The sequence below is a fragment of the Hemitrygon akajei genome, chromosome 3, assembly GCF_048418815.1.
Source record: "Hemitrygon akajei chromosome 3, sHemAka1.3, whole genome shotgun sequence".
Taxonomy (NCBI): domain Eukaryota; kingdom Metazoa; phylum Chordata; class Chondrichthyes; order Myliobatiformes; family Dasyatidae; genus Hemitrygon; species Hemitrygon akajei.
This window is the reverse complement of record NC_133126.1, coordinates 25,524,532-25,542,274: the sequence shown is the minus strand read 5'-3', so window position 1 is coordinate 25,542,274 and position 17,743 is coordinate 25,524,532. Positions and strand designations below refer to the sequence as shown.

General features: G+C 44.3%; 2 protein-coding genes across 8 annotated transcripts in view; one reads left to right on the top strand and one right to left on the bottom strand.

The window, feature by feature from the left end:
- The window catches only part of tdp1 (tyrosyl-DNA phosphodiesterase 1), an 89,165-nt gene extending 84,026 nt beyond the window's left edge, over positions 1–5,139 (bottom strand). Inside the window, exon 1 of the mRNA XM_073039364.1 lies at positions 5,120–5,139. The gene's annotated coding sequence lies outside the window, so the exon portion shown is untranslated. The remainder of the gene's footprint in view (positions 1–5,119) is intronic.
- A 154-nt stretch (positions 5,140–5,293) lies between these two features.
- The window catches only part of efcab11 (EF-hand calcium binding domain 11), a 132,342-nt gene continuing 119,892 nt past the window's right edge, over positions 5,294–17,743 (top strand). For 6 of the 7 annotated variants that reach the window (XR_012098185.1, XM_073039377.1, XM_073039375.1 and 3 more), the window contains exons 1-2: positions 5,294–5,517; positions 10,926–11,021. Coding sequence is in view for 6 of the 7 variants with exons in the window: in XM_073039377.1 (XP_072895478.1) it covers positions 5,443–5,517; positions 10,926–11,021 (171 nt within the window). In the remaining variant the exon portion in view is untranslated. The remainder of the gene's footprint in view (positions 5,518–10,925; positions 11,022–17,743) is intronic. The other variant, XM_073039372.1, reaches the window with a different exon arrangement.

Here is a 17,743-nt window from a genome sequence, read left to right as displayed (position 1 = left end):
GACATCTCCCCTAAACTTTCCTCCACTCACCTTAAACTGATGTCCTTTGATATTGGCCATTGCTGCCCTGGGAGAAAGGTGCTGGCTGTCCACTCTACCGATACCTTTCGTTGTCTCATACACTCTCCCCCTCCCTCACTCCAAAGAGAAAAGCCCTGACTCACAAGGTACGTTCTCTCATCTGGGCAGAATCCTTGCCAATCTCTGCTGCACCCTCCCTCAGAGATCCCTCTGTTCCTCACACTGCTAGGATTCCTGCATTAACCTTGTACTCCCAAGTTCAATCTTCATTCAGATTTATCTGAATTAAACTCAGCCCACTGGCCTAGTTGATCAAGGATAGATAACCACTGACTACTATTCCACCATTTAGAGCATAATCCACACATCTACTAACCTATGTTCTCAGCCAATTTGTTGATATAAGATGATGAAATACATTGGACCTTGCATCGATCCCTGTGACACATCACTGGTCAGAGGACACCAATCTGAAAATCAGCCCTCCACCAGAACCCACTGTCTCCTACCTCCAATCCAAGGTAGTATCATTAAATAAGACTATGGGATTACTATGACCTTTTGTAGTTTAAATATCCTTTGAGTAGAAGAATCACCATTTTGACACGGAGACAGTAACATGACTGATACTTGCCTGCTTTCTCTTCAAATATAATTATGGCAATACCTCTACCTACATTATATTAACATTTTTTTTAAACTTCTGCGATGGCAATCACTGTCATACTGTGGGAAATATAACAGATAATATGTGCTCTACAATCTCCCTCAAATAGCAATGTGACAATTACTAAGAATCCATATGTCTTATAAGCAGTGTTGAGCTTGTGCGGGGGGAGAGCTTCAAGTCCCTGGGAGTGAACATCACCAACAACCTGCCCTGGTCCAACCACATAGATGTCACAGCCAAGAAAGCTCACCAAAGCCTCTGCTTCCTTTGGAGGCTAAAGAACTTTGGCATGTTCCTGTCCAATCTTACCCGTTTTTAAATCGATGCTGCATAGAAAGCATTGTCTTGATGCAGAACGGCTTAGTACAGAAACTGCTGTGTGTGTGAGACCACAAGAAACTGCAGAAAGTTGTGACATAGCTCAGCACATCACGGAAATCAGATTCCCTGCTACGGACTGTTTATTCTCCTCGCTCCCTCAGTGAAGCAGCCAGCATAATCTAAGTCCCCACCCACCCCAGATATTCTGTCTTCCCCCCCCCCCCCCAATCAGGGAGCAGATACAAACGCCTGAAAGCACATACCAGCAAGCCCAAGGACAGCTTCTACCCTGCTGTTACCAGACACTTGAATTCACCCTTTGTAGAATAAGATGGACTTCTATACCTCACATCAACCTTTTTATGATCCTGCATTTTATCGTTCACCTGCACTGTTTTATACCTCATTCTGCACTGTTACTGTTTTACCCTGTTCTACATCAGTGCACTGTGTAACAATCTGATCTGATGAACAGTATGCAAAACAAGCTTTTCACTGTTTCTTGGGTCAAAGTACATTTATTATCGAAGTACAGCAGATAGGTCACCATACTCAACCCTGAGATTCATTTACTTGTGGGCATACACAGTAAATCCGAGAAACACAACCAAATCAGTGAAAGACCACACCCGACAGAACGGACGACAACCAATGTGCAAAGGACAAACTGCACAAATATGAAAGAGAAAAATAAACAAGAAAGCAATAAATATTGAGTGCATGAAATGAGGGGACCTTGAAAGTGAGTCCATAGGTTGTGGGTACAGTTCCAAGATGGGGACGAGTGAAGTTATCCTCACTGCTTCAACAGCCTGATGACTGAGGGTTAATAACTCTTCCTGTACCTGGTGGTGAGGGTCCTGAGGCTCCTGTACCTCCTTCCTGATGGCAGCAGTGAGAAGAGAGCATGGCCTGGATGGTGGGGGTCCTCGATGATCGACGCTACTCTCTTGCCACTCGGTGTAGAAGCGCTCAATGGGGGGGGGGGGGGGGGGGAGTCTTTATCCATGACTGACGGGACCATATCCACTTCTTTGTGTAATCTTTTCTGTTCAAGGGCACTGATATTTCCATACCAGGGCATGATAAGCTCTCCACCACACATCTTTAGAAGTCTGTCATAATTTCAGATATCATACTATATCTTTGCAAACTTGTAAGGAAGTAGAGGCGATGCCATGCTTTGGTCGCAATTGAACCTACACGCAGTTGGCACGTGACAATAATAAACCAATTCCTATCCAGCACAGAATCAGGCTCTTCGGCCTATCCTTCCCATGTCAGCCCTTAAATACTCACCCTTTCAGCTCGTTACCAAACAGTCTAATAAACTTCTACAGATGCAATGCTGAAAATATCCTGCCTGGCTGTACAGCAGAGGGGAGTGGACTCGGCCCAATACATCGCGGGCACATCCCACCCATTCGCCCCCCCCCCCCGGAGGCTCTGCCTCGAGGTGGTAACATCCATCACTGTAGATCCCCCACCATCCAGGCCGTGCCATTTTCTCACAGTTACATCGGACAGGACCACCTGGGTTCAGAAAGAAACACTTCCCTTCAATCGTTCTGTTCTCGAACCAACCACCAGAACCTTGACCACTCAATGATTCAAAAGCTCAATTTAATATCTGAGAACATACATGTATACAACCTGAAATTCTTACTCCCCACAGACATCCTCGAAACAGAAGAAAAAAAACCACAAAGAATGAATGACAGGAAAACATTTGAACCCCAAAGCCCCCATCCTCCCACACACAAGCTGCAGCTAAAGCATCAACCCTCCCCCCATTTGCCTCAGTCCCCCCAATACCCGTCATGCGAGAGCAAAGCCCCCAGTGACCATGACCCAAAGTCCATCAAATAAACCCACTGTCCATCCCTGATCACTTTGCACTAAAACAGACTTTGTTTTTCTTCTACAGTAATTGTGCGCTTGTGAAAACTGTGTATAATTTGTGTTTTATGAACGTTATGCTGCCTCAAGTAGGTTTCTTTTTAAATTACACCTGCATTTCATGCAAGAGACAGACCTCCTGTACCATAACCTGGCCGATCTACCTCACTCTGACCTTTCACCATATTGCCTGCCCGTAATACACTTTCTTGCTAAATGTACATTTTATTCTGCATTCTTATTGTTTTCCCTTGTACTTCCTCGTACATTTTGATTGTATTTCGACACACGGGATGATAACAAACCAATTTTGCTAAATTTAATAACAAAAGACACCTGTCTTACCACTGTGTCCGCTACCCTCGGGAGTCACCAGCACACCGGGCACAGGTCTGGTCAGCACCTTACACAAAGGAAATTGAAGCAACAACTGCGGTGCTGGAGAAACCCCCCTCCTCGCTCCAGAGGATAGGCAAGGTATTTACTTCTGGCTGAGCAGTCCATTCATCCCATCGCGCCCATGCCTGCCGCACGGTGATCTGTAATTGTGTACAGTACTTCCGCAAGCGGGTCACGTGGGGAGATTGGTTGTTTTCTAACAAAGAAAAGATTTAACGGAGATATGCAAAGTCTTACGGGGCCCAACAGAAGAAGACCAGGCTGGGTGGATGACTTTTATCTCGTGTTCAATTCCAAAACTCCAAGCGAAGCTGCACTCGGCCTGGGACTCCTGCCGGAAACAATGCAGCCTAGGGCACACTGTGGTTCAGAGTGGCTCCCGGGCTGTCTATCCAAACCTCGGCAGCTTCTACCGACCCCGCACTCTGTATGCAGCCGTGTTTGCTACCATGCAAGAGGGGGGGGGAGGAACAATGCAGCCTGTTCGGAGGGTGAAGTGCATTGATTTGCGTCGCAGCTGCAATTAAGCACCCGCTCTCCGAAAAAGCCGGCCTCAGAACGCGGTCGGAAGCGCTCGCTGGGTCCTACCGCCGGCCGCTTGCTTCAGCTCAACGGGGAGGTCTTTAAAATCCACCGACGACAGAACTCGCTCGAAAACGGCAACTTAATCCACTCTCCTTCGACAAAGCGCTGTATTTCTATCAGCCTCACTCACTTCATAAAAGGCGCCAATGTGCAGTTTGGTTGTAGCTGGTCAAACCAATATTTGTCAGAATCACATCAGTGATAATATGTCTCGTCTTTCATTGATCTATTATACTTCTGTGTTCGACTGTGAACGCTTGCAAGAAAATTAATCTCAGCTAGTTGTATGATGACATATAAGTACTTTGATAATAAATTTACTTAGAACATTGTTGCCAATTCCACTATTGATACCACTAAAATTAATCATGGTTCAATTGCAAAATGCTGTTTGTGTGACTTTGCTGTGCAAAACCTGGCTCTTGCGATCTTACAACACGTAAGAGTGACTTTACGACAAAAGTAACTCAGTAAATACGTAATACACTTTTTCTGAGATGCACAGTCTTAATGCTATTTTTTTAACTTGAGAAGTTAATATATTTCTCCCTGTTGTATCTTGGTAACCCAAACAGAGAATACTCAACAGGTCAGTGCCGCGAGTGTGGAAGGAGAAAAAGAAGCTAAAGTTTTGGGTCAATTACCTTCCATCGGATTGGAAGCCTTAATAATTAATCCGAAACGTTGACTATTTCTTTCTGCACAGACTCTGCCGACCCACTGAGTATTTACAGCATTTTCTGTTTCCAATGTCAGATTTTGTTTTTTACGTTTTATTTTTGATCGTTCGTTTCCACACCCCTTTCTCCACATTGGCGCTCAGTCATCCCCTAATATAAACAGGAGGGGTTCTGCAGATGCTGAAAATCTTGAGCAATGCACACAAAATGCTGGAGGAACTCAGCAAGTTAGGCAGCATCTGTGGAGGGGAATTTTCTTCCCGGTCCTGAGGGAGGGTCTCGGCCTGAAACGTTGACTGTCTATTCCTCTCCATAGTTGCTGCCTGACCTGCTGACTTCCTCACAAACAAGAGAACCTCTGCAGATGCTGGAAATCCAAGAGACACACACGAAACGCTGGAGGAACTCAGCAGGCCAGGCAGCATCTATGGAAAATGAAAGTACAGTCGACGTTTCGGGCCGAGTACTGTCACTCTGGACTCCCAGCATCTGCAGAATCTGGTGTGTTTATAAAACGCAGGTGGACAAGTTTTGCTGCGATTACCAGTTCGCAGTCCTTCGAGCGGATCACCGAGTTTGCAAAGTGTTTTATTTTCCTCGGGCAAATTCTGCTTTTAAAAAATCATGCGACGTAGCCCCTTTAAGGCTCTCAGCCAACCGCCGTGCTTGTTGAAAGGCAGTGGAAGGCTAAAGTTCGCCGAATGAGGGATTAGTTTGTGGTTGCGCGGAAGTTACAAAAGCAGAAGCTCCCAAACAGATGAGCGGAGTAGTGGGTGGGAGTGGAGTGTACTGGTACAGGGAGGGGGGCAGACGTTGAATGCAAGTGGACCAGAGAAGCAGTCTAGAGCCGATCTGATACAATCCACCATGCATCGATATCCTGGCGCCAGGTCCCAGGAAGAGAGACGAGTTACTGACTCGGAGAAGAGCCGCTGCGTAGCGGTAGGTTCAAGTTTAATATCGTCTAAATTAAAGTTCGAAGTAGATTTGTTACTAAAGTACGTATATGTCACCATTCAGAGCCCTGAGATTCATTTTCCTTGTGGACAATCACAGGCAATGCAAGAAACATGATAGAATCAGTGAAAGATACAATCCAACAGCGGACGGGCAACAAACCAAGGTGAAAAATACAGCAGTGCGCAAATACAAAACGAAAGAGAGGAAAAAATAATACATGAGCAATAAATATCGAGAACATGAGATGAGACATTGAAAAAGAGTCTAGTTCAGTGATGGGGTCAATGAAGTTATCCCTTTAGTTCAAGAGCCTGATGGTGAGGGGTAATAACTGCTCCTGAACCAGGAGGTGTGGGTCCTGAGGCTCCTGTACCTTTTTTTTTAACATAATTCATAGATAAGGGAACCTGTGTGTCAATATCTCTGAAGATCTATTCTGGGCCCAACATATTGATGCAACTACAAATAAGGTATGACAATGACTATATTTCAAAGATCATCTTATTGTCGAAGTATGCATATACAATACAACTCTGATATTTGTCTTCTTCAGATCCCATGAAAAAGTAAAAGAAACTAAACTTGCAGACCCCAGAATCCCCCAATCTCTCCCGCAGTAAAAAATAACAATCCCTGACCCCAATCTCTCCCCGCAGAAAAAGAACAGCAACTATAACAATCCCCAACTCCCTCCCCGCAAAAAAAAGCAACAATCCCCAACCCTCCCCTGCAGAAAAAAACAGCGACCAACCCCCTCACTCGCAAGAAACAGTGACAGTAGCATCAAAATACTCCTACCCCCCTACCCACGTACAAAGAACTCACAGATCACCCACCTGCCAGTCGGCCACGAGAAAGAAAATGCCAAGAAAAACTGAAGTCACATAAATCTCAGGACATTGAACAGTCCTTCCGTGACTCAGAACTCACGCCTGGTTCGAATGACGGCCTTTGTTGGGAGTGACTGCTGGCCCTCTGGCCCTTTGGGAGTAACAGCTGACTTCCTGGACCTTCGGGAGTGACTGCTGCCCATTGGCCTTCATTGGGAGCGATTGCTGGCCCTCTCGCCCTTTGGGAGTGACTGCTGACACATTGGCCTTCGTTGGCAGCGATTGCTGGCTCCTGGCCCTTTGGGAGTAACTGCTGACTTCCTGGCCCTTTGGGAGCGTTTGCTGACTCCCTGGACCTTCGGGAGTGACTGCTGCCCATTGGCCTTCATTGGGAGCGATTGCTGGCCCTTTGGGAATGATCGCTGACTCTCTGGCCCTTTGGGAGCGATCGCTGACCCTCTGGCCCTTTGGGAGCGATCGCTGACCCTCTGGCCTCTTGCTGACCAGGTCTGAACACCTTCACCTCAATGCTTCAATCTTCCTCGCCGCTTCGAGGTGGGGTCGTTCATTACCCCATCTTTATTTTTTTTCCCACTGGTCAGCATGTGTTCTCGGTCCTTTTCGGGTTCTTGTCTCTGATCTCCACAAGGCAGCTCTCCCGACACTGGATCCTTCAATTGAGATCCAAACTGTACATTGCAGGCACCAACAGTTTCCGTAACACAAACGATACAAAAAACAAAACAAACAAAAGGCGTAGAAAAACTGAAATAATTTAAAGGATTTGCTATCTGGAAGGTGTTGCCCAAGGAATCATTTGCTGGCACCAAGAGTTTGAGGAGATTCGGTATGTCACTGAAGACTCTAGCAAATATCTACAGATGGACCGTGGAGAGCATTTGAACTGGTTTCATCACCGTTGGGTATGGAGGGGCTGCTGCAGAGGGTTGTAAACTCGGCCAGTTGTATTATGGGTTCTACCCTCCTGATATGAGATATTGCACTGTACTGCTGCCGCAAAACACCAAATTTCACCGGATGCTGCCCAACCTGCTGAGTTCATCCAGCTTTTGTACGTGTTGACCAAATTTCACCACCTGTTTCAGTGATGATAAATCTGGTTCTGATTCTGAATACACCGGCGGTGTTTCTCAGCAGCAGCGCAGTAAATTATAACCATAAACTAACATAAATTATACTTAATTTACATGTACTCAAAAGTAAGCTCATCAACTCTAATGCAAGAAATAGTCTGAAGCAGTGCTAGTATTCTTTCTTGGGTGGATAAATTTGGGTTGGTTTCTGGCAAGTGGTAAAGGCTAAAGAGAAAGTATATAAAGTTACAAGAGGCATGGACAAAGTAGACAGCTGTTTTCATTTTCCGAAGATCACAATGTCCAAAATTAGAAGGAATGCATTCAAAGTGAGAGGAGGCAGATGTGGGGTAAGTTTTTAAACACAGTGGTGGGTGCCTGGAATGCACTGCCAGGGATGGTATTTGCAGATGACAGGTATTTAAGAGGCTCTAGGATGGGCACATGAATGTTCAGGGAATGGAGGGATATGGCAGACAAGTTTAGTTTAATTAGTTCAGCACTGCATCAAGGGTCAAAGGAACTGTTCTGTGCTGTACAACACCATTCTTTGTGGGTCGTTTCAACTTGATGGCAGTGGTAAAGAAACTGCTGTTGAACTTGTGGGTGTTCAGGATCCTGCCTGGACCCAATGTGTTGATGCAGTTATGACGAAGGCACGCCAGCAGCTATACTTCATTGGATTTCCAGCGTCTGCAGATTTTCTTGTGTCTGTGAGGCGTTTGTGGAGATTTGATATGTCACCAAAGACTCCTACAAGTGTGCACAGATGTACTGTGGAGAGCATTCTGACGGTTGCATTACTGTCTAGTAAGGAGATGCCACAGCACAGGGTCAATAAAAGCTGCAGCAGGTTGTAAACTCAGCCACCTCCTTCACGGGCTCTCACCTGCCCACTATCAAGGGCATCTTCAATAGGGGATGCCTCAAGAGGGTGGCATCCATCATTTAGGACCCCCCCCATCACCCAGGACATACCCTCCTCTCATTGGTACCATTAGGGAGGAGATACCAGAGCCTGAAGACACACATTAAACGTTTTAGGGACAGCCACCTTCCCCTCCGCCATCAGATTTCTGAATAGACCATGAACTCTACCTCACTGTTTGCTCTCCTTTTGCACTGCTTATTGTAACTCACAGTTTTTTTTGTATTGCACAAAGCAACAAATTTCACAGCATATATCGGTGATAATAAACCTGATTCTGCGTGATAGCAGTAACAAGAGGTGGGTGTAGTTTGGATGGTGGGGGTCTCTGATGATTGATGGCATCTTCCTGAGACATTGCTTCTTCAGGGATGCCCTCAGTGGTGGGGAGAACTGCATGGTGATGGAACTGGCTGTGTGCAGATCGCTCTGTAGCCTCTGGCATTCCTCTGCAGTGGAGTTTCCATATCAGCTCACGATGTAATCAATTGGATTGCTTTCCAATGTGGAAGGTTCAGTCTCTTCAATAACATGCTGAATCTCCTACTTTTTAAAGAAGTAGAGAGGCTTCATAGTTGCATCTATTTACTGGGCCCGGGATAGATCATCTGGGGAATATGAAGCTGCTCACTGTTTCCACTACTGGCCCTTCCTAAAGTCCACTATCAATTCCTTGGTCTTGTTGGCATTCAGTGGAAGGTTGTTGTCACCATACTACTGAACCAGCTGATCTCTCATACTGCCTTGTCACCAGCTGAGATTGTGGCAATAACAGTGGCGCCCTTGGTGAATTTTGTAGATGGTGTCAGGAATGAATAACCATACAGTTGTAGTTATCGAAAGAGCAGAGCTGGGGAATAAGCTCAGAGCCCCAAGGTGTACTGTGTGGGTCACCCAGATCTACCTATAACCTGCCAGCTCTTGCCATAATGTCATCAGTTCCCTCATCCTTAGAGCTTTTTTGTACTCTCACCAGTTTAACCACATCTCTCCTATCTCACCAATACAAAGTTGTACACAGTAACACCATAAAACAGAATTAGGCCATTTGACCCATCAGCTCTGCTCCACCATTCAGTCGTGCCTGATTTATTAACTCTCCCAATTCCATTCTCCTGCCTTCTCACCATAAGCATTGACACCCTTACTAATCAAGAATCTATCAACCTCCACTTTGAATATACCCAATGGCTAGACATCGATTGCTGTCTGTAACAATGAATTCCACAGATTTACCACTCTCTGGCCAAGGAAATTCCTCTTCATCTCTGTTATTAAGGGACATCCTTGTATTCTGAGGCCGTGCTCTGCAATCCTAGAGTCCCCCACTATTGGAAACATCCTCTCAACATCCACTCTTTCCAGAGTTTTCAATATCTGATAGGTTTCAATGAAATCCATCCTCATTCTTCTAAACCACAGGTTCCCAACCTTTTTTATGCCATTGACAATTATCATTAAGCAAGGTTCCATGGACCCCAGGTTGGGAACCCCTGTTCTGAACTCTAGTGGGCCAGCGTGAGGATGAAAGGGTCCTTTTCAGGATGGCTGCCAGTGCCTGCTGATGTTTCTGATGTGGGTGGGCAGCACATTAGAGTGGTGGTGATCACTGATCAGGGTTCAACTCTGTAAAGAGTTTGTCCATTCTCCCTCTGGCTATGTGGGTTTCCTCCCACATTCCAAAGACGTACGGTTTAGGGTGAATAAGTTGTGGACATGTTATGCGGGCACTGGAAGCATGGTGACACCTGCAACACATCCTCGGGCTGTGTTGACCATTGACACATTTCACTGTATGTTTTGACGTACATTTGGCAAATAGAGTTCATCTTTATCTTTAATGTTCCGGAGGGGTCAGTGTTGGCTCACGCACATTAGAATTCTGGACGAAGGAACTGGTAGCATTATGGCTTTGTTTGCAGACAAAACCAAGATCGTCAGAGGAGCAGGTAGTGTTGCATTGGCAGGCAGTCTCTGGAAGTACTTGGACAGGTTGGGAGAGTAGGCACTGAAGTGCCAAATTGTCATGTACCAAGACACAGTGAAAAATCATTTGTTTTACATGCTTTCCTTACAGGCTATGCACGTATAAGTGGCTATGCTTCTGTAAAATTGAGTTTAAAAAGAAAACAAAGGATTAGCGTTATTTGTCATATGTACATTGAAACATACAGTGAAATGCAACATTTTGCATCAATGGCCAACACAGTACGAAGGGGTGCTGGGGCAAACCACAAGGGTCACTGTGCTTCCTGTTCCAACAACTTACTAACTCTAACCTGTACATTTTTGGAACATGGAGAGAAACGGAGCACCGGAAGGAAACAAACCCACGTGGTTACGGGGAGGAGGCAAAAGGTCTTTACAGACAGTAGCAGAATTGAACCTTGGTAGCTGCCTCTGTAAAGTGTTTACACTAACTGCTAGAAACTGGGTTCATCCATGATCTAAATGAATCTTCAAAAGTTACCTGAAACATTTCAGGAATTACAAGGAGGCAGCCATTTTCTCCCGGTGAAAATCACTTGCTTTCTACAGGTTTTTCGAGAATGCGATTTGGGACAGAAGGGCTATCTGACCAGGGAGGACCTTAAGGTTGCTGTGGTGATGATGTTTGGATACAAACCTTCAAAGGTAAGTGTTGCATTTACAGTTGATGTTAAAACATTACATTTCACTGCACATACACAAAATGCTGGAGGAATTCAGCAGGTCAGGCAGCGTCTATGGAAAAGAATAAACAGTGAATGCTTCAGGCCAAGACCCTTCATCAGGACTTGAAAGGAAGGAAGAACCTGACTACTGAGACCTGAGGGGCAACTTTTTCTGGGCAGTAGGTTGGTGTATGAAAGAAGTTGCCAGAGGAATTAGTCACAGAGTAGTACAGCTGGGAAACAGGTCCTTTGGCCCATCTGATCAGTGCTGAATGTGGTGCCCATCTAGCTGGTCCCGTTAGTCTGCATTTGACCCGTATCCCTCTGAAACCCTCCTATCCATGTACTCATCCAAATATCTTATATGTTACTGTACCTGTCTCAGCAACTTCATCTGGTAGCTCATTCCATATGCCCACCATCCTCTGTGTGAAGAACTTGCTCCTTAAGTCCCTGTTGTCCCTTAACATAAGTCTTTTGTATGCCCTCCAGTTTTTAGTTTCCCTTCCCTGGGGAAAAAAGCCTGTGTGTCCACCCTCATGATTTTGTACATTTCGGTAAGGTCAAACCTACATTGCAAGGAATAATTGTCTTTATTTGCACATGTACATGGAAACATACAGTAAAAAGTGTTGTTTGTGTCAGTGACCAACACAGTTTGAGATATGTTGGGGGGAAGCCTACAAGTATTGCCATGCTTCCATTGCCAGTGTAGCATGTCCACAACTTACTAACCCCAACCTGTACATCTTTTGGAATGTGGGAAGAAACTGGAACAACTGGAGGAAACCCCTCGAGGTCAGAGGGAGAGCGTGTGAACTCTGTACAGACAGCTCCAGGAATTGAATCCTGATCTTACAGCTGGGGCTTTCCCTGCCCAAGCTCTCCTTATAACCCACTCCTGGCAGTAATTACAACATTTAAAAGACATTTGGAAAGGTATGTGGAAAAGAAGGGTATAGAAGAAGATGAGCAAATTGCAAGCAAATGGGACTAGCTTATTTAGGCAATTTGGTTGGCATTTACAAGTGAGGCCAAAGGACCTGTTTGCATGCTGTATGACCATATCTATGACTGTTAGCTGGATACAGCTCCAGTGTCTGTACTTAAAGAGCATCATCTCCAGTTTAACCCTCAATAACATAATTTGGAAAAACAACACTCTCTTTAAAGAGAGTGAACCCGCACAAGGCAGAAGGTCCTGATGGAGTACCTAGTAAGGCTCTGAAAACCTGTGCCAACCAACTAGCGGGAGTATTCAAGGACATTTTCAACCTCTCACTGCTACAGGCAGGAGTTCCCACTTGCTTCAAAAAGGCAACAGTTATACCAGTGCCAAAGAAGGATAATGTGGGCTGCCTTAATGACTATCGCCTGGTAGCACTCACATAGACAGTGATGAAATGCTTTGAGATGGTTGGTTATGACTAGACTGAACTCCTGCCTCAACAAGGACCTGGACCCATTGCAATTTGCCTATCACCACAATAGGTCAATGGCAGACGCAATCTCAATGGCTCTCCACATGGCTTTAGACCACCTGGACAACACAAACACCTACATCAGGATGCTGTTCATTGACTATAGCTCAGCATTTAATACCATCATTCCCACAATCCTGATTGAGAAATTGCAGAACCTGGGCCTCTGTACCTCGCTCTGTAATTGGATCCTCGACTTCCTAACCGGAAGACCACAATCTGTGGGGATTGGTGATAACATATCCTCCTCGCTGACGATCGACACTGGCGCACGTCAGGGGTGTGTGCTTAGCCCACTGCTCTACTCTGTATACACATGACTGTGTGGCTCGGCATAGCTCAAATACCATCTATAAATTTGCTGACGATACAACCATTGTTGGTAGAATCTCAGGTGGCGACGAGAGGGCGTACAGGAGCGAGATATGCCAACTGGTGGAGTGGTGTCGCAGCAACAACCTGGCACCCAACGTCAATAAGACAAAAGAGCTCATTGTGGACGTCAGGAAGGGTAAGACAAAAGAACACATACCAATCCTCATAGAGGGATCCGAAGTGGAGAGAGTGAGCAGTTTCAAGTTCCTGGGTGTCAAGATCTCGGAGGATCTAACCTAGTCCCAACATATTAATGTAGTCATAAAGAAGGCAAGACAGCGGCTATACTTTATTAGGAGCTTGAAGAGATTTGGCATGCCAACAAATACACTCAAAAACTTCTATAGTTGTACCGTGGAGAGCATTCTGACAGACTGCTCAGTGTCTGGTATGGAGGGGTGACTGCACAAGACCAAAAGAAGCTGCAGAAGGTTGTAAATCTAGTCAGCTCCAACTTGGGCACTAGCCTACAAAGTACCCAGGACATCTTTAGGGAGCAGTGTCTCAGAAAGGCAGCGTCCATTATTAAGGACCTCCAGCACCCAGGACATGCCCTTTTCTCACCGTTACCATCAGGTAGGAGATACAGAAGCCTGAAGGTACACAGTCAGCGATTCAGGAACAGCTTCTTCCCCTCTGCCATCCGATTCCTGAATGGACTTTGAAGCTTTGGACACTACCTCACTTTTTTAATATACAGTATTTCTGTTTTTCCAAATTTTAAAAAATCTATTCAATGTACATGATTGATTTACTGTACTTGTTTATTTATTATGTTTTATTTTATTATTAATTTTTTTTCTCTCTCTCTGCTAGATTATGTATTGTATTAAACTGCTGCTGCTAAGTTAACAAATTTCATGTCACATGCCGGTGATAATAAACCTGATTCTGATTATCTTTATTGCTCAGTTGTCTGTAGAATTTAACTGGGTGAACTGACTCTGTTTACTGCCTCATAGTCGTGATGATGTTAGTGAATATGTGAATAGTGATATAAGTGAAAATATAGGCAAAATATTTTGTGAAGGAGCAGAATCATAGAAGTTGCCTGTGTATTTTGCAGTAGTTATGTGCACATAGATGGGAGGTCCGGAACCATCTATCCTGAGGGAGGGAGTTGATGTGGGTCTGGAGGAGGACTGTCCTGCTTGCTCTGTGTCATTGACAACTAGTTGTGAGAAGTGGGTACAAGGCAAGAAGGTGTAGTTCAGATCTACCAGGATGCTGCCTGGATTAGAGAGCATGTCTTAAGAGGAAAGGTTGAGTGAGTTAGGGTTTTTTCTCCTTTGGAGCAAAGGAAGATAAGAGGTTATTCGATAGAGGTTTACAAGACGATAAGAAGCATATAGGTCGAGTGAACAGAAAGAGACATTTTCCCAGAGTGGCAATGGTTAAATGGTTGAACTCTCTAAATCAAAGTTTAAAGTAAATTTATTATCAAAGTACATATGTCACCATATACAATCCTGAGATTCATTTTCTTACGGGCATTCACAGTAAATACAAGAAACACGCTAGAATCAATGAAAGATCACATCCAACAGGACACACAAACAACCAATGTGCAAAAGATGACAAACTATTCAAGTACAAAAAGAGAAAAAGTAACAATAATAATAAATAATCTACATCTTTCCTATAATGAGTTGACCAGAACTGAATCCGATATTCCAAGTGTATTTTAAGCAGGTTTATAGAGCTGCAACATTACCTTGTGGCTCTTGAATTCAGTCCCCCAATTAATTCTGTTGGAATTCTTTGAGGAAATAACTGGCAGGATAGACAAAGGAGAGTCAGTGGATGTTGTTTACTTGGATTTTCAGAAGGCTTTTGACAAAGTGCCACACATGAGACTGCTTAACAAGATAAGAGCTCATGGTATGACTGAAAAGAAGCTAGCATGAATAGAAGATTGGCTGACTGGCAGGAGGCAAAGAGTGAAAATAAAGGGGACCTTTTATGGTTGGCTGCTAGTGATGTGTTGTCCCACATTATATGTCGGTGATTTGGATGATGGAATTAATGGAATTGTGGCCAGGTTTGTGGATGATACAAAAATAAGAGGTGGAGCAGGTAATGTTGAGGAAGCATGGAGTCTGCAGAAGGACTTAGACAGATTGGGAGAACGGGCAAAAGAAATGGTAGATGGAATTTGGTGTAGGAAGTGTATGGTCATTCATTTTGGCAGAAGGAATAAAGGTATAGACCGGTGGTTCCCAACGTGGGGCATATGCCCCACAGGGGGGTAATTTGATTTTTAAGGGGGGCAATTCGAGAATGAGTTATTAACAGTGAATTTTTTCTAGTAAGTCTGTGTGAGTATGAGTGTGTGTGCGAGTTAATACATATGTGTATGTACAGTATGCATACATAAAAATACTTGTGTGTATGTTCATGTGTAATTGTGTATGTACTGTATATATAGTGTATCACCGTCATTACAACCATCAAATGGCTTTCATAATTAAATTAATGAATTGACTGACGTAGGAAGGAACGAATGAACAAGTCCAAATGCGTAAGAAACTCGTACGAGGTCAAGCCAATGCTGCTTTTTGCAGTAGCTTTCGGTTCTTGGTGGTGTGAAGGTGTGTACATTGCGTCATCTCTTTTAAACGGTGTATCTGTCTTTGTATGCTGTAGAAACAAATCGGCATTGTTTTATTTATTTATTATTATTATTTTAATATCACTTAATGTTCTTTTTTTTACAATTTCTTAGTAATTTCTTCCTCAGAACTTTAACAGTCCTTTGGTTCTTTTATTTTTCTCTTTCATGAATGCCATGTTCTTTGGAAGCTTGTTTAAACCAAGTTAATGGTCTTTTAGGCTTCCTCCAGGTGAATAGGAGTTCACTTTTTGAATAATAAGAATTACGGTATATATCACCACAGGGGGCATCAGGATTTTAGAGGTGATTAGGTGGGGCATGGCCAAAAAAAGGTTGGGAACCACTGGTCTAGACTATTTTCTAACTGGGGTGAGTATTCAGAACACAGAGGTGCAAAGGGGGCTGGGAGTCCTCATGCAGGATTCCTAAAAGTTAACTTGCAGGTTGAGTTGGTGGTGAGGAAGGCAAATGCCATGTTAGCATTCATTTTGAGTGGACTAAAATATAAGAGCAAGGATGTTATGCTGAGGCTTCATACAGCACTGGTCAGGCTGCATGTGGAGTATTGAGTTTATTATCTAAGAAAAGATGTGATGGCATTGGAGAATGTCCAGAGGAGGTTCACAAGAATGATTCAGATTCACAAGATGGCCCTGTGTCTGTACTCACTGGAGTTTAGAAGAATGAGGGGAATCTCATTGAAACATATCAAATATAGAGTGGATTTAAAAACGCAAACACGGGGAAATCTGCAGATGCTGGAAATACAAGCAACACACACAAAATGCTGGTGGAATGTATTGGAGTATAAAAGTTGCATTGTTTGCTGTGTAACCAAAACTATGTAGTCAGCTTAGTGTTTGCTATTTGCTATGCATTATCCAATTTAGTAGGAGAATGAAATCTTAAGAATGTAGAAGACAATGGTGTGTTAATGAGAGGTTGCTAAGAGATGTAGATTAGAACATGATTAAGTCAATGGGTAGAAACAATAGTGGCGGATGTACTTGTGATACGCAACTGTAGACCGATTGGATATGCTAATGCAACTAAACCAGAAGATTGCTATAAAAAATGCTATGTACAAGGATCGGTGGGCAATCAGCGACTAGCTCAATGACTGTCTCAGCTTTGATTTGCAAATTAAAGTTTAATACTTCTTGAAGAATCTTCTGCGTCTCCTGGTCGTTTGTGGGGCACGAGAAACCACGACAAATGCAGCAGGCCAGGCAGCATCTATAGGGAGAACTACAGTAGACGTTTCGGGCCGAGACCCTTCATCAGGACTAACTGAGAGAAAAGATAGTAAGAGATTTGAAAATGGGAAGGAGAGGGAGAGATCTGAAATGATAGGAGAAGACAGGAGTGGGAGGGATGAAACTAAGAGCTGGAAAGATGATTGGCAAAAGGGATACACAGCTGGAGAAAGGAAAGGATCATGGGGCGGGAGGCCTGGGAGAAAGAAAGGGGGAGGGGAGCACCAGAGGAGGATGGCGAGCAGGCAAAGAGTGATTGTGAGAGGGACAGAGAAAGAAAAGAGAGAGAAAAAAAAGGGAATAAATAAATAAGGGGTGGGGTAAGAAGGGGAGGAGGGGCATTAACGGAAGTTAGAGAAATCAATGTTCATGCCATCAGGTTGGAGGCTACCCAGGCGGAATATAAGGTGTTGTTCCTCCAACCTGAGTGTGGCTTCATCTTGACAGTGGAGGAATCCATGGATTGACATATCAGAATGGGAATGGGACGTGGAATTAAAAATATGGAGTGGATATGGGGAGAATGTTTACTTTAGTGGTTTCCTCTGGGACTAGAGGGCACAGCCTCAGAATAGAGGGATGTCCATTTAGAACGGAGATGAGGAAGAACTTCTTTAGCCACAGAGTTGTGAACTGTGGAATTCATTGCCACAGAAGGCCATGAGGCCAAGTCATTGGGAATATTTAAAGTTGAGATTGATAAGTTCTTGATTAATCAAGGCTTCAAAAGTTGCAGGAGAATGGGATTGAGAAGGATGAGAAATAAGCCGTGATGGAATGGCAGGCCATACTCAATGGGCTGAATGACCTGATTCTGCTCCTATATCTTTTGATCTAATGAAGGCAACACATAGTAACCCCATCAACTTGTTATGGAGTAACCCTGGTGAATGACTGCAGTGCATTTTGTAGATGGTACACATAGCAGCCACTGTGTGATGGTAGCAGGCAGTGAAGGTTTAGGGTGAGGTGCCAA